At 37.9% G+C, this 17,220-nt stretch overlaps 1 protein-coding gene and 1 long non-coding RNA gene across 4 annotated transcripts in view; one reads left to right on the plus strand and one right to left on the minus strand.

Moving 5' to 3' along the window:
* The window catches only part of LOC310901857 (uncharacterized protein), a 39,739-nt gene extending 23,255 nt beyond the window's left edge, over positions 1–16,484 (plus strand). The window contains exons 21-39 of the mRNA XM_083842373.1: positions 474–545; positions 1,148–1,216; positions 1,791–1,862; positions 2,730–2,798; positions 3,226–3,294; positions 5,002–5,070; positions 6,127–6,195; positions 6,870–6,938; positions 8,326–8,394; positions 8,880–8,948; positions 9,682–9,762; positions 10,399–10,434; positions 11,555–11,591; positions 11,736–12,293; positions 12,949–13,190; positions 13,699–13,789; positions 13,883–13,954; positions 15,203–15,391; positions 15,848–16,484. Coding sequence (XP_083698499.1) covers positions 474–545; positions 1,148–1,216; positions 1,791–1,862; positions 2,730–2,798; positions 3,226–3,294; positions 5,002–5,070; positions 6,127–6,195; positions 6,870–6,938; positions 8,326–8,394; positions 8,880–8,948; positions 9,682–9,762; positions 10,399–10,434; positions 11,555–11,591; positions 11,736–12,293; positions 12,949–13,190; positions 13,699–13,789; positions 13,883–13,954; positions 15,203–15,391; positions 15,848–15,858 — 2,013 coding nt within the window. The 3' untranslated portion in view covers positions 15,859–16,484. The remainder of the gene's footprint in view (positions 1–473; positions 546–1,147; positions 1,217–1,790; positions 1,863–2,729; positions 2,799–3,225; positions 3,295–5,001; positions 5,071–6,126; positions 6,196–6,869; positions 6,939–8,325; positions 8,395–8,879; positions 8,949–9,681; positions 9,763–10,398; positions 10,435–11,554; positions 11,592–11,735; positions 12,294–12,948; positions 13,191–13,698; positions 13,790–13,882; positions 13,955–15,202; positions 15,392–15,847) is intronic.
* Positions 498–17,186, minus strand: LOC310901880. 3 transcript variants are annotated; one of them, XR_014586263.1, is made up of 5 exons: positions 16,498–17,186; positions 8,047–8,156; positions 6,754–6,923; positions 4,908–5,068; positions 498–622 (listed from the first exon to the last, which is right to left on the minus strand). It is a non-coding gene; the product is annotated as an uncharacterized lncRNA (long non-coding RNA). The 3 variants fall into 3 exon arrangements; XR_014586262.1 differs by lacking the exon at positions 6,754–6,923; XR_014586261.1 differs by lacking the exons at positions 6,754–6,923; positions 8,047–8,156.
* Positions 17,187–17,220: the final 34 nt, after the last annotated feature.

A 17,220-nucleotide genomic window follows, 5' to 3' on the forward strand; every position in this document is an offset into this window, starting at 1 on the left:
CACTGAGTGAATCCATTTGATCCCAAATGACCCTAATTCATCTAAAACTAGGTCAGGATTTTGAACCTTATATAAATAGGCCAATGCCATTAATAGATTCACATTGATATGCACCATCAAAATGCCCATCATCAAATCACAGTTGGATCTTCCTATTACTTTTAAAGCTACCACTTAATGAAATTATGGTATTATTATTTTTTAAGAATTAACTGGAGCATTAACAGCTAATAATATTATTTGTCTAGATATAATGCACAGTTAGAACAATCAGACATATTTCTTGCCTTGTTAGTAATAAATGGGAGTTGTCAGTATTTTAAAAAATGCAGGATTTTGGTTCATATGCGTAAGTGTTTGCTATAAATATACATACAGTTTAGTAGCCTTTTTAAAATAAATTTCCTTGATTCAGCAAAAGAATAGTATCAAGCCTGTATTTAATAGAAAGACTTGCTTTTTATTGATGTTAGGGTGAGCCAGGCCTTTCAGGACTTGCAGGTCTGCCTGGCCTTCCAGGAGAAGATGGAGCGCCTGGACAGAAGGTTGGTTCATCTCTTTCTGGAGCCGTCTTGCTTCCCTTCAAACATTCCTACTGTTTACCCTGTGCTGATATCCAAACCTAGAAGAGAGAAGAGAATAAGTGGTGTTCATGAACAAGTGGAAATGTAGCACATTTTTGGTGAAAAAATTCTCTTTCAAACACACGTTTTTAGGGAAACCTTTTCTTCTTTTTTTCGGGGGGTGGTGGTGGTCATTGTCTATTATCTTGTTTACAGTTGTTGGCTTTTTTAATCCACTAAAATCCCTTCAGCTGAGAAGGAAGATCACAGCAAAGGCTACAGGCAACCTTTTGTAGCCTTCTGATCATAGTATTTTCCCAGAATGAGATACCTATATAGTTCAAAATTCCGTACTCAGTGTTCAGTTATTACTTAGAAAACATGCTACTTCATGAATTCCACCTACAGTTTTACAGTGGTTGCTTATGGGAAGAAAATCCTGGGCCCAGTGACATCAGTGGAAATTTTGCCATTGATTTTTAAAAGTCTTTGATTTTAATGAGCTTATTCAAATGAATATAGAGTTAATTTTGCACCATGTGTATTTAGTTCTCTGAAACAGTGCTTTAATTTTTTCATTCCAGGGTGAACCAGGATTACCTGGTCTTAGAGGCCCTGAAGGTGCTCCAGGGGTTGGAATACAGGGGGAGAAGGTGAGAATGTCTTACTACAGGTGACATTCAGAATTGTAAGGCTCCACAAATAGGTTTGTCAATATCTTCTCTTTTTTAGTCTAACACAAGTAATGAAAAAATACATCTCAAAAAAATAGGTTAACGAGTGTTTCTAAAAGCGACTAGCTGCAGAATTTGTTTCAGCCTCAGCCTAAACCAACTTTTTAAATAATGAAGTTAATAAAAGACCATCTGGGACATCTTTTTCACAAAAAAAAAAAAAAAAAGTAACGGCAGTACAGTGGCACTGGCTCACAATGTCCAGTACCAATGATAGTGTCTGGTCCAAGAAGTTCATGAAGAGGTAAATCTTTTGCTGGGACTACTGCTTCGATTCGTAGGAATAACTGAATGAATCTTTTGGGTTCTGGCTCTTGTACTGGTCCTCTGTACTGATCCACTGATGGAAAAGTAATTATGGTTTCTCATGTCACTATCTGTATCCTATGAAATAACGACACTGGGAGTTGCTGGAGTCATTGTCCAAGACATTACATCAACTACATGTTCTTAATATTTTGGTACATGTGACATGTCTTCTCCATTTCTGTAGGGAGATCAAGGCCAGAGAGGAATACGTGGATTAACAGGACCAACAGGAGTGCCTGGGCCTGCAGGAGCTAAAGTATGTTCATTATCATGTTATGTGTGTAAAACAGCCCCACAAAACTGTGCTTTGTTGCAGATCGCAGGAACAACTTGCCTAGAATTAACTTGCTTCTTAAGAACTAACAAAAAAAAACAAAGTTCAGCTAAGGTTTCTCTTAGCGAGACACACTATGATCACTATAAACATCTAGAAGCATTTTTAAAAAACTTTACTTTCACCATACTGTTTCCCCAGTGACTTGGAAAAAGTTATGGGGCACTAATACTGGCATTTTATGCTGAAATATTTGGGAAGGCAATATGGTGTCTAGCATATACACATGTAACAGGACTTTATTTTCCCTTACACTGATCAGACTCATGACTGATATTCTTTTAAGGATGTGGAGTTTGAATTCTCACTACTCACTGAAAGTGAGAGGTTTCTCCTCTGGTTTCTTATTAAGTCTTTTATTATTAATTCACACAATAGTATTTCCACATAAGAAGAAAAATAAAAAGAGGTAATAAAGTACACCGAAAGGACTATTTAAAAAATCTTTTCTGACAAAAAATAAATGTTTTCTTGTACACCTACACAGCTGGGCAGGAAGCCTTGAGTGCTGGACCAAGTCTAGAATGCTCTAAGAAAAGGAATTCTAATAATATACATTTATTCAGTGACTGAGAGGAATCTCATTTCCATTTAAGAAATCAGAACTATACTGTTTATCAGTTCTGCAATGGCTAGATTTCACTTAACATAGTGTATCGATAAAATATTGAGACTTCTAATAGAATTTTAATGGAATATGATAAACTGCCACACAGATGTTTTCTCTGAGATATGCTCATGCTACTTGCAGAAAAATCCATTGTTTTTGCTCTCCTTCCTTCACTGCAGGGAGAACCTGGGGTGCCAGGACGTCTTGGAATGCCAGGCCCTCCTGGAAGAGCTGTACCTGGACCAAAGGTAACATCTGCACTCCAACTCCTAGTGCTTTCAAATACAGTGTGAAAACAATGAAGTAGGCATGCTTATTGTGTAAATAATTTCAGCCTTAGAAGGTCGCCCAAAATGTCTTATTTCCTATAGACAGTTGTATATTGTGTGCATTCTAGTTACCACCATGACCTGGTATTAATTATTTGCCAGCTTGAGGTGTAGCCTACCTGTGTTCATTTCTTTGTCTTTGATATCTTCCGTATCAGAATATTTTTCTTTCGTCTGCTCTTGGTGTTTATCTTAAACGCCCATGAAACAAATATATATATATATATATATATATAAAACTATTACATTTGATATATATCTGTTTGTATGGCATATAATAAAAAAACAGTCTGTGATTGATGTTTAATAAAATAACTAACTAGGGTACATGTTTTCTTCATTGCAGGGTGACATTGGGTTACCTGGTCTTGCTGGACCAATTGGAGAACCAGGTTTTGGGCTTCCTGGGGCAAAGGTAGCTCCTAAATTGATAAATTAATTTCTGATAGAACTGTAAAATAAGGCAGGATTCAGTGAAGCACCAGCAAATTACTTAGGATGGCAAAGTGTTCTGCAGTTCTTACTGCGTATGGTGTACTGCGCTGGCACATTATAAAGATTTATATGGCTGGATCACCACGGACAGTCAATTTTCCAGACTCCATGAACCATAAGCTTCCACATGGCAGAGGACCAGGGAAAATTTGATTGTTTTTAATTCATAATGAGTGAATACAGAGAGGACACCTGATTTATGTGCTTACAGCAGCATACATGCCAAACAGTTAATTTTTCTCAGCCAGGGTCCTTCTTAGGTACATGGCTTCATTCCTAGGTATGGCACAAAGTAATCCATAGACTCCAACAAGAGCTCAGGACATGGGCCAAACTGGCCATGTGAGAAGAGATTCCTTAGGCAGTGAAAGAAGAACATGAAAGAGCAGCTAATCTCTAAGGACTTCTCTCTAGCACTTCTCTAGTATTGTCTCAGTGTTAGCTAGATTCAACTTTTCTTCAGGCTTTAACCTAGTGAATTTGACAATACTCGAGTATAGCCACTGTCCCTTGTTCTCTGACTGATCTTAAGCCCTCAAAGCTCTTTCATTTAGGTTATGCTCAGCATGTTTCTATGACTATGTTCTTCACTTTTTGCGATCAGTATTAGTGCTTTTGCTGTTGCTTCTCTCTTAGATAAATGTCTGCACTAAGATGTGTAGTAAGGTAAAACTACAAGGTAAAACTTTCTATGGCTTAATTTAAAAAAAAAAATTCTGCCTTTTCTTGGCACTGCTACGCATGCCCATATTTTGGTTAGCTGAAGGGACAAACACAGTCATCCATCCAGATCATTCATCCAGTTGTAATTCAGAGCAATTCACTGCACCATCCAGTGCTGCTGGCAGAGTCTAATCCTCTTAATTTTTCTGGTAAATCTGTGTATCTGAGATATTCCAGCTATCTGGATCCATGAAAGGAGCTTAAAAGGGAACATCTCTGCTAACAAGCTCCTGTTATACTCGATATCTTTAATTAGGTTCCATGGCAGTATAGGAAAATACAATTCTGGAACAAAAACAGGCAGGAACCTTGTGACAGAAAACATTTTTAAATTGACCACACAAATTGCTGGTGTCCCCAACCCTGAGTCCTTTTTCTCACCACATGGAACAAAAAGCACGTGCAGAAGCAATATTGAACTTTCACAGTGCTCTACAGCAGTTTATCTATCTTCAGTTAGCATTATCAAAAATAGCTACTCAGTAATTCAGTTCCCCTGCTAGACTTTTGTCTGTCTGTCAAGATGGGCTTGTGCCCCCAAAACTGGAGTAATAATAATCATGATAAAAAAAAAATAATAATTATATATATATATATATATGGGGAAGCCATTCCCTCTTATATGTATGTCATAATAACATAATCATAGTAACAGGAGACCGAGCTCTCAAAAGAGATCCAATTAGTGACTTAAAACTGGAAGGTCCAGTATATTCTCAGAGCTATTAAATATCCCACTTTTAGGATTAATAACCTCCAATAACCATTCACATAGTAAAATACGTGAGCAGATAGATAAAATCAACTTACAGTATGCCTGCCAAAGAAGTTTCACTTTCATGGAGCATTTCCTGCTAGCAATTGCACTGTCAGTCGTCTCATCTGTTTTTCCTGCCTTCATCAGGGTGACCGAGGCCTTCCAGGACCCCCTGGGCCCTTTGGGCCAAAAGGAGACGGTTATCCTGGTCCACCTGTAAGTTTACAGACAATTTTTTTAATGTGAATTGGGAACAAATAGGTACACCAAAGTGATTAACTTCCACAGCTGACACGCCAAGAAAGATTTGCTTGTCTTTTATGCTCCTCAACTGTGGAAATGCATTTCAGCATGGAAGGAAGGAAAAAGAAATCTGAAGTAGTCCAGGACCTTAAAAGTCCCACAGTTCTCTTGATTACACAATGCAACACATTCCAAGCAGGGATTTTTTTTAAAGTATCACTAATGTTTCAATCAGTTCCCGCAATATCTTAGAGTAAGATACTGTCTTCTGCCCAGTCATCCAGAATTTTAACCCCCAAACAGGAGATCAAAGCCGAGCTGAATAGCTGCGTCCATATATGTGGGTGTGTGCTCTGGGCAGCGCTATCTTCCAGAACCACTGAAAAAGCAACTGTGTCCAGAGTCAGAAGACCAAACAGTCCTCAGATATATTCAATGGGCTGCTGAGGATGTGGCAAAGAATGGGTTGATCAGCTTTACAGACCTTTACAGAAATCTGTACTGGCACATATGACTAATGCCTGCAAAGAGGATACAAAGAGAGAAGGGTGTCTGTTCCTCTTCCTTGCTTGCATGTGTATGTAGCACTGAAGGAGAATTACTGGCTACAGCCAGGAAGTTTGGTGATATGCTAGCATTTACTTGTGCTACAGACAACTGTAAAAGTGCATACACACATTGAGGAATAAAAATAAATGAATGTCAAAGTGGAAATGGGAATCTGAAGCATTTATAATGCTTTTTGACATTTTTGTGTAATGCAATGCTAGAACTCCTTTTGCACCTGCCTCTCTGGATAAGACCCCTCTGTCTTCAAACATGTACAAGCCTCCTGCATGAGACAGAATACACAGACAAACACTGACACAACTTCTGGCTTACCAGAGTGGAATTTAACCAGTTACAGACCACAGTGACCCCACTAAGAGACAATGTATTCAAGATACTAGCCATATTAATGTTAACAAAAACATGCAGTCAACATAGCCTTAAGTTAAATTCATATTCTATCTGTGCATGCAATTTCAGGGTTTGCCAGGCCTTCCTGGGATTCCTGGTGAACAAGGCCCTGATGGAATTGGACTACCAGGACCTAAGGTACAGACCTTAACTTCTAGAAAAGTAAATGCATACAGATACTCCATGCAGATATAGTTCCTACCCATAGGTCACAGTCAGAGTATCTTTTTCATACAGCTTTAATTTACTTGTCAGTATATAAAAGGTAGCTTCCATTGCAGATCTTCAAGCTTCAGTTCAGAACTCATCTTGGTGCTGACTGTAGGATTACTTGAATTATACAGGCAATTGACAGATTGAGTGCAGCTATTTAAACATGCCTCATTTCTCTTAAAAGGGGGTATGTCTTTTTTCCATTCTCCTCAAACTGCTAGCTGTCTGAAGGCACTCATAGGAAAAGTATGTTAGAGCAGTGCCAATGTGAACATCAAGTATGATCCAACTCTGACAAGCAAGAAAGCAAAAAGATTTTTGTTGGCTTGGAGGAACTATAGTTCATTTTATGATATGGGAATTGTAATTTATCTGTAACTTGCCTGACTGTACATGTCTTGGATATGTTTAGACCACTGTTAAAACCAATTATCTTTCTCATCCTGTCTGCAGTATTCATGGTTTAGCTCTGTTTAGACTTACACTGTGCTGTTCAGCAAGTCTCCTGTCTTTGTCCCGTTTGAGCACAACAGATGCTGAGAATTCTAGAAATCAAACTTTGGTATTCACTACTTATTTTTTAAAGTATCCATTTTCAGGGTGATCCCGGTAGTAGAGGACCAATTGGTCTCCCAGGTCCCCCAGGAGAAGGCCTGCCAGGACCAAAAGTAAGCCATTTAAACAGCTACATCTCCCATAATCTATTTTCTAAAAAAAAAGAAAAGGAAAATACAGTATAAAAACATGATCATGCATACACATCTTTATGTTTTCTGTCTTCACACTTCACTAGAAACAAATAATCCAACAGATAACTGAGGAATACAGTGTCTTTAATTTGTAGAAAATCAAAAATGTTTCTGCTAACCTGCCATAAACCATGGCCTTTTCCCTATTGCAGAGGATAAATAAAGTGATAAGCTTGCATGAAGAAAACATGTAGCTCCTGCAGACAGTACCTCCAATTTAGTAGCAAAAATTTCTTCAGATCTAGCATTTTTCCAGACCTAGGATTAATGGACTAGTAAGCACTTAGCAGTGTCTTCCCTTTCTTAGTCTTAAAGCTGCAGGCAAACTGCTGAGCTCTTCCAGAATTTTTTTTTCTTTACTGTATAAAGTAAATCAATAATAATCTAATGTAATATATAATTATAATATACATCCTGAAAAAATGCCTGGAAATAATAATAAAAAGCCATTTTCCTTATGAAACCTTCCAAAATGGAAAATTCTCGCTCCTACAGATGGACTTCAGAAGTCTATTAATACAAAAAAAACTGTTTCAGGATGTGAATGTGAATATAAAAGAACTGAACATGGACAAAAGGAAGGATTTCACAACATCAGAACGTATCACCTGCACAATGCGGCTTATTGGTCCCAGAGTGTTCACATTGGCCTGAAGGCTAGGTCTATGGCTAAGTGGTGGTAAAGCACTAACCCCACCTGTGCTAGGCATGAATACAGGATCCTTACAAATGAGAAAACTGAGAATTTAATGCAAGGCCACTGGAATTGCAATACAGGTATAAAATTAATATTGTACTGCATGCATTCTGATTGCTTCCTATGGAAAACATATGGAACTGGAATATTTTCTCTAGAGTTCTTTAAAAAATCAGCTTATAAATTAGCAACAAGAGATTATTTGTAATGCCACATTACTGTGTATGTTTACAGGTCTGAAACTGTAAGCTTAGTGGTGATGAAAGATACCACATCATTTAGGAAATAACAATCCTCTCTTAAATTGTAATTCAGTCCTCAGTGTCTCACCAATACAATCCATCCTTCAGTGCAATGCTCATCTCAATCAAGGTGATTCGTGTTCTCTGACCATAAGGTCCTGAGTGACTCCTTTGAAGTATCAACTGGATTTAAATAATCTGATAAAGGATAAAAAACATTTATCAGCCAGAGCAATCTTATCCTCACTACTTATAAAAAGATACTGATGTGGCAGAGGACTGACAGGAAATTACATGGTGGTACAACAATTTATTGTGTGTTTTTATTATGAATATTGTACTTAATACATGCAGGGTTTCTCTGTAGGGAGCCGTAGGACGCCCAGGGCCACCTGGCTCTTTGGGACCTCCTGGCGAAGGCATTCAAGGAATTAAGGTAAGATGACTCCCTTATACTGTGTCTTCAGTATTTAACCTGTGCTGAGTTTTCAATCTGACCATCGCAGTATAATGGAAACAACAGATTGCACATTGTTATTTCGTATATGACAAGAGAACCTGAGGTTGGACAATGAGAAAGATAATTTAAGCACCTATAAAGTATGTTCTGTCTCTACTGCTGTAAACAAGCCCAAAGGTGTGTGGACTGGGGGAGGAGAAAGCAGGGACATCTTTTAAGAGGGAAAGATAGCCTCGTAAAATGAACCAGAATTAAAAATATTATTTATCCTCTTCCCAAATCTTTCATACCCATGGAGACAGCTGATATGATCATGCAGTTTTCAAATACTATACATCTGTAGGGTAGACATACTGCTGAACACAGTTGTTAAAATGCAGTTGAAACACTTTGAACATTTAAAAATAATGCTTAATGAGTGACTACGAAGGGTTAATATCACTAACCTGGATTATCATTAGGGGGAACAAGGAATTCATGGAATGCCAGGACCACGAGGCCCTCCTGGAGAAGGGCTTTTGGGACAGAAGGTATGGTACCTAAATCAGAGATAATGTCTGAGCCCCAAGCCAGCATACCAAAAATACTCAGTACTGTCAGCTCTCACTAAAGGCATGTGAATTCTGTGAAAAGGGAAAAGCCCAGCCATTCACACGATCCTTTTAATATTTTATACTAATTTCCATGTTGCATATGTTAATATCATATGAGGCTTATCTGCTACTGCAGCTAGAAGAAATACAGATAGTTTTAATATTGTTGCCTTTCATTTGCCCATAGAGTTATGCAAAATTTGGGGACTACATCAGTGTTAAGAAAAAGAGAAATGTGTGTTGAAATCAGTTTTTGGATGTGATCACATCAGTTTATAAAAAATATACAAACTCCCATAGCCTAGCAAAAATCAAACCGGAAGGCACTAATTCCTTTGTTTGCTAACCTAAACACCTTTTCTGGACCAAAAGGTTTCTCAGAATATTTCCATTACTCATTCCAAATACATCCCCCACCTTTCTTCTCAATTTCCCTATGGTTATCTTATTTTTCTCAGACACACACCCATTTTCATCATTCAATATCCTACGAAACCCTTCTGTCTACACACACTTGTTTGGGATGGTTCATTTTTCAAACTGCTTCAGCTATTATTCCCATGAAAATGCCTACCCAATAGTACAAGTTCTTCACACAATTCAAAAACTGTGAAAAATGTAATAAAAAATGACTTATACTTTCTATCTGGTTACCTGCATGGCTTCAAAGGGAGATCGAGGAGCTACAGGTGAAAAGGGGAAAAAAGGAGACAAGGGCAATGTGGGTGACCCTGGTTTAGCTGGAGAACCTGTGAGTAATTCAGTTTTATCACGTCTGTTTTCTTAAACTGCTTAAAACTAAAGCTGGGTTATGCATTTTTCTTGATGTTTAACTACTCATAATCTAAAATGCTTAAGAAATTGAAAATATGAAAACATTTAAAAGCACAAAGAAGACATTTCTGTGCTGAGTACCTCAATCTCAAAACACAAATACGGGTTCCTTCTTGAGGCAGTGAAAGCCAACAGGTGTGTTTTAAGAATAAAACTATGTGATTCTATTCTATGGCAACCAAGTAACTGTAGATTGAAGCTGATGTACTGATGAAGGAAGGCAAAATGGTAACTACTGCCGTTGGAACGGTCCCCAAAAGCTGGAAAACAAAACGTGGTGCTCTTCTGTTCTGGCATTTGCATATTATTAAGTATACATAAACTGAAATTCAGTGACTCAATGGGAGACTTGAGGTCATCCACTGCCCATAAAAACCTGACCACCTTTCCAATGGTGCAGATATGGTAGGTACAAGCTAGTATCACAAGAACACTTTTTTCTAGCAGAAGTTCTGATTGGCTAAACATTATTTCAATAATGGTACAGATGAAGTCATATTCTGAATTACTGTGTTACTAATTGTAGTAGCTTAATTAATGATCACTGTTACAGGGCAAAACTGGACCAAAAGGAGACCAAGGCCTAACAGTAAGCAAATTCATTTATTTAAATTCCATCAGACCAAGATTATAAACAGAATGCAAGGTACTATCAATTAAAATGCATCCTACGTAAACTATTATAGAAGGGGTTTTCTGACTAGATGTAGCTCATTAATAATATAGAAAGAAACCACTCATAGGCTTCTGATTTTTTTTTCATCTGCCTCATGCTGTTATGGAATTTAAAATTCCTGGTGATTTTACTTATGTCTCTTCTATATATTCTTTTGCAGTTATTGTTAGATTACCTGGGTGTGTACCCGCTGCAGGGAAGTTTTTTGAAATAGTAATTAAGAGTCTAAAGAGCAAAGATCTTCAAACCTGTCATGGTCTATCATGCAATGGACCTTAATTATACTCCCGCTAAGCCTCAACTGCACCAGACCCAAATTCAGCATGTCAGTGAAGTCTGTGGTGGAAGCTATCTGTTGTGGCAAAAGGATGTATTTGAAAGACTGACTCAGTGCCAAATGAGTCCTAACGTGTACTTCAAAACATACAATAAATGATTGCTCTAGTAATGAAGAGAGTTTTATTTGCATGTCACTGAAGCTATCACTTCCCTGAACAGACAGCTCTGAAGGCAACAGCTGGTTTTCGTGCTGAAAGCTGGGTAATACAGTGGGCCAGGTACACTCGCATTCACAAATCCCAATTCCATTCTGACTTGGCACTCTCATATGCCAGCTCACTAAAAGCAACATGTTTCCTGAAGCTGGGTCTACTTCTCCACTCCCTATTGTTTTTAAGAGCAAAGGAATATCCATATTATTTAGATGCTGAAATTTGAATGGGTTTTGACTTTTAAGTTTTAATGAGAACCGAATCATCAAGTGTTCTTTACAATAACAGCAGTTAATTGTTTTACATAGAGGTGCTTCTGTTTTGTCATGTTTATGATTCTTATATGCTATATAAAATAGTTCATTGTAAAATGTGGAACTCATTCCAGATTTGGGAGGATCAGATTTGAAAGTTAAACACTAAGGTTCTTTGTAGACACAGATACCCAATATAAACAAAATCTTTGGTAGCATCAATGCTATACGTTATTTGAAAGAGACAAGTGGTACAATATTTTTATATGTAATTTTTTTCATATCCAGAGAGAAGATATAATTAAATTAATTAAAGAGATATGTGGTAAGTACTCAGGAAACTTTTTTTATTTCAGATTCTGTTTTTCTTTGTAAAACTTGCATTCTTCTCCTTTCCAAAAGGATACCAAGTCAAGTCATTGTGATCTGTTTTTTTTTATTATTATTATTTTTTATTTTTCCTTTGCAGGTTGTGGTATTAAATGTAAGGAAATTCCTATGGAGCTTGTATTTGTGATTGACAGCTCTGAGAGTGTTGGACCAGAAAATTTTGAGATTATCAAAGACTTTGTAACTGCTTTAGTAGACAGAGTAACTGTAGGCAGAAACGCTACCAGAATTGGCCTTGTACTATACAGTTTAGAAGTTCAGCTAGAATTTGGTCTCAACAAGTACACAACTCAACAGGATGTCAAACGAGCAATTAGAAAAATGCAATACATGGGAGAAGGCACTTACACAGGAACTGCTATCCGTAAAGCAACCCAGGAAGGATTTTTAGGTGCTCGAACAGGAGTGCGAAAAGTAGCTATTGTGCTAACAGACGGCCAAGCAGACAAGAGAGAAGCAGTGAAACTAGATATTGCTGTTCGAGAGGCTCACGCAGCAAACATCGAAATGTATGCAATAGGAATTGTAAATACTTCAGATCCAACACAGGCTGAGTTTGTGCATGAATTAAATCTGATTGCTTCAGATCCAGACAGAGAACATATGTATCTCATCGATGACTTTAATACCCTGCCAGGTGCGTGCACTGCAGCTTTATTCTGCATTATATCCGATGCTTCTCAGAACAGAGGAAAAAAATATATTATCTTTGTGGAAATCATGTTTTGATGCTGATCAGGATTAGTTACAAGGTACAAAATAACAGGATCCTGGAGATATAAATTTCCTTCTTTTAAGTCATCGTGGTCAAGTCAATTACATATCATGCCAACAGGGGATGTTGCCTACTGGCGCGGAAAAGTCACTTAAACTAACTTTCTAAGCTGAGTAAGTGCTCATGCACGAGATCTGCTGGAGTGGAAACCAGAATCTAATTGTGGGATAAATTCTAACTATTTACCTTCATTTCAATACCCCATTCTCACTGGGTTATTCACGTGAATAAAGTAAGCAGTTTTTTTCCCCACTACCAACTAGTAGTTGGTACTAAGCTTAAATGAACAACCCTAGTGAGTTCACTGTATTTTGGATCATGTAGAGGACTTAAAGACTGGCAAATTTGTGATAATAAAATACACAGTTCAGAGAACCTGGAATAATCTTCTTAGATGCATATAAATAATCCAAAGGAGTACCAGATTGTATGCGCATTATTTACATGTATAAATAATCCAAATTCAAAAATCCAGTGAATTCTGTGTATGATGGGGTTTTCTACTTTTTTTAAACAGCTCTGGAGTCCAAATTAGTCAACCAATTCTGTGAAGATGAACATGGTACCTTAATATACAATCATAATGGAAATGGTGCAAGCATAAGTGGACCATCTTTACATTTAGTATCTTCAAGTTCTTCGTATTACATGCTTCAGAAAAACAATGTTAATGGGCAATCACTTTCAGCACAGACACCTGGAGTATCCACTGCAGAAATTCCTCTGGGACTTGGTGATCTTCCTCAACCATTAGTTCCGGTATGAAAATTCAGCAAGTTTAATGAGCAAAAGTTTTTGATGTATTTCCTTCTCTTGTTGACTAATGCAATTTGCAAATTTTCCCTTACTTTTCTTCAAGACAGGTACTGTAGTAGGTCCTTTCATTTGCTATACTTGGAGCTGGCTGTTCTGAATAAAAGTTCAGATATTGCAGGCAGACAGTTATCTAATGGTCACAATTTATTCCTGAAACTGTTACAAATATTATTATTGCTGTGTTTAATACAGCTATTTTTGTGTCCCAGTGGGAAAAATAACCCTATTAAAGTGCAATTGCACTGAAAAAAAAAATAAATAAATAAACAGGCTTAGGATTGACACCTGTCCTGGTAAACCAATCCGGTGAGGTTAAAATCCTGATTCTTAACATTGCAGTCTGGATAAATGGGAAGGAAAAACATTAGAAAACCTAAGCAATGAAGGCCCTGTTCATTTTGAGACACTGCACAATATCTGTAGAGGAAAGAAAATCTAATGCTTATTTCAGACCAAAGTACCTCCTGTGGTAGTTTATGAAGCTTATGAAGAGGAATTAGAGGAAGAGGAACAACCATCTTTGCTAACAGTGGACACTAGAGGTATTATCATCATTGTTAATATCTCCAACTTCTAGTTACTTTTGGCTGATGAAAAAAAAAAAAAAGCCTCATTCTGTTTCTTTTTACTTGCAGCCATGATATCATCACTGCCACCAACAGATGAAGTGCTGACTCATTCCATTGCAGGGCTCACACCAAGGCCAGGTTATAGATCCTAACTAATTTTTCATTTTGTTCTCTCTTATCACAATACTAACTTTATAAGGCTTTAAATCAGAGTCACTCTGTTGGGCCTATCCACTCTCTGAAGATTTCATGAGCCCTTGCTGTGGAAAAGAAGCCATTTCAGAATTTTATTGCAGATCTAGCTGTAATTCTTGACCAGCCTGTTGGCCAGTTCTCATCTCCCCAAGTTCCAAACCTCACTGCTCATTTTATAGCAGAGGCAGACTGAGCTGATAAATGGCACCAAAGAGAGACATAGCACTAGCTGAGGTGGGCCAGTGAGCAGGGAATTCTTCAATCAGAAAGGGTCAGTCTGCGGAGATAGGAGGCTTCATTAAAGAGAGAGAAAATGCAGCACAGTGACTTCAGAATTGGACAGATTTCTCTTTCAGAAGAGAAATAACGAAAGAAGGTGTTCAGCCATTTGAAGGAAAATACAGCAATTAGTTAACCGCTCAAAGGGTTCATTCTTTCCCAATGAAATATCTGAACATATTATGTTCATCACTTTGGGGATTCAGACATTTGAGTTCCAGTAAGAATGTATTATGATTAAACAACATCATAATAGACTGTATGTTTCCTGGGAACATGGGCGTGACTAACCCGGCAGCTTTATATTCTAATATTTTATTTTATTTAAGTTTCCAGATACTGGTTGCCAATGACACATACAGAACACTGATGTCACAATATTAAACTTGAAGGAAAAATATTTTTCTCATGGTATTATAGTGAGTGAGACTGGCAAGTGACAATTCTCTAATGCGTATCTATAGGATGCCACTATTTTAATGCCTCTGCTCCCACACCACAAAAAGAACTATAGAGTCAAAACCGAAGCAATGTACTGCAAAAAGATGATGGTCACACCTGTGGGCTGAAAATAGTTGATGCAAGTCTTTGGATGGAAATTTTGTTTTGCTCACAAGACTTGTTGCTGATTATTAGATTTTAAAATTTAGATGTCAAAATAATCAGATATATACTGTTTGCTCATTTTGTATGTGGAGTCATAATACTATCATTTCTTAAGTTATTAGAACCATGTCAGAAAAGAGGCAGTTTAGTGATTTAATAAAGATGCAGTAACATCATTAGAAGTGAATCTTAAATGGCTATATAATATTAGCAGAAAAAAATCAGAGTTGAAAAGTTAAAAATTAAGCAGCACAATTGATTTTTACACACTCAGTTGTGTTTGTTCCTTTTTCTTTCTTTTTTTAGAAAGCATTCTGGACCTCCGATGCAAGTTAAGGCTGGATCAAGGGCCATGCCGTGTTTATATTATAAAATGGTATTATGATAAACAAGCCAATGCTTGTGCTCAGTTTTGGTATGGTGGCTGTGATGGAAATGCAAATCGTTTTGAGAGTGAAGAGGAATGTAGAGAGGCTTGTGTGTTTTCTTCTGGAGGTAAGAATTTGTATCTGTCTCTACATTAATAACTAGCAAGTTATTAATTTGCTATTTGCTATAAATCAATAAACTATTGTTTGGGTTTAGTTATGGAGTATCAAGTATGGCATGTAAAATTAAACCCACTAATTAACATTGTGTTAACTAAATTAAAGCCACTAATTAACGAATGTTAACATTGTGAAGTCATATACTCACTATCAGGAAAAACATCTAGCTATGCCTATTGTATGACGCAGTATAATAAAATAACGAATTTTCAGCACTATCAAAGGTACGTATTTCCTTTTTACCAAGATTCGGTAACAGCAGTATAGCACTTGCGATAGTAATTGCCCTGCCTTCTAAATACTACCATTATACAATCACTAACTATATTTAAAATTATCAACATGGCTTTGGAAAGCAATCTTTGGTCATTAAAAATCACATAATTTCTTTTCTCCATTACAGAAACCCGATAGTTGGCACGGATTCTACAGATTCTTCACTTTCTTTAAGGAAAAGTATTCCCACAAATCCAATTTTGTGCTTGAAATATTAAAATATCTGTTTCCAAATGACATGCACATTACTACTCGGGTTACTAGATAAACGCAGTAAATGCATCAGCTTGTTCCCTACTTGCTCTCCAGGTCACAAGACGAGGAGGTAGCTGAGCTACTCACCCCTCCCAACAACATGCTTGTTAGATTTTGCCCTTTTATCTGTAAGCTCTGCTCCATTAACTAGCAAGATACATGAAAAATGCAGTTAAAATACTTCCACAAATTTATGAGTGACTGCACCAGTAGCTGACATCAGCAAGTTTGGTTAATTCACGTCCAAAGTGGTTCTTGGCATGTTGTTCTTCTACTAAAAGCCCTAATTTTTAAATGCATTTTAGTATTTTATTTCTTAAAAAGTCTTATGTTCAAATCTTCAAATGCAGCATAGTTTATTCTTTATTGCTTGTTACTACCATATTGCTTTTTACATTTATGTCTGCCTTTATATAATGTATTATTACTTATGTGTTTAAAAGCTTGTTTCTAATAAAACATTTCTGTTTTTACTGCCAGGACAGAGCGTTTAATAGTACCCTTACAGAACTAGACACTTACCTCATTCTACACTCACACTTAAACGTGCTCCTGATGATGTAACAGGATTTCTGCCTCAATCTGTAATGAGACTGAACAGCACATATTGGGCACTCCTGCGTAGGAAGCCAGAAAGTTTTTCCCCTGACCATTTTTCCCCTCAGCTGTGCCCTGCTCGCCCCAGCCAGGCAGGGCAGTGAGGGCGAGGAGCAGGCACGGCGGTCTTTCATGCACCTTGTCGTGACTTGATGCTTCCCGTGACTTCAGGGAAACTTGTCACAACTTCCAGGCTGGCCGTGTCAAGCTCAGCACAAATTGAAGGACCCACTCTGGGAAAAAAACTGTCAACGGCCAAGTTTATTCCCTCGATTCGTGCTTTAGTTGTTGAACTTTTTGGGGGGAGTGGTTAAGTGTCCACTGAAGTGCGCTCGGCTGGTACACTTTTGGAGTTACTCTGAAGCAGTAGTTTCACACACCCTAGCTTAAAACGACAAAAAGCAGACTTAGAGCTGTAACACAAAGAGGGTTTCAGTAAGTCCAGGCACCCCGGCTGCACGGGCTGTGTCTGGGGCGGGCTCCAGCCTCGCCCTCAGCACACGGCCGTTACCCTCCACCAGGCACCAGCCACTGCGCGCCCAGCGGCCCGAGGCGCTCTGCCTTCCCCCACAGAGCGCCCACAGGCGGCTTCTGCTGCCGCGCAGTTAACAACGGGGAGCGCAGAACAGGGAAACTCCTCGAAGCCCC

Source organism: Anser anser, assembly GCF_964211835.1.
Source record: "Anser anser genome assembly, chromosome: 6".
Taxonomy (NCBI): Eukaryota; Metazoa; Chordata; class Aves; order Anseriformes; family Anatidae; genus Anser; species Anser anser.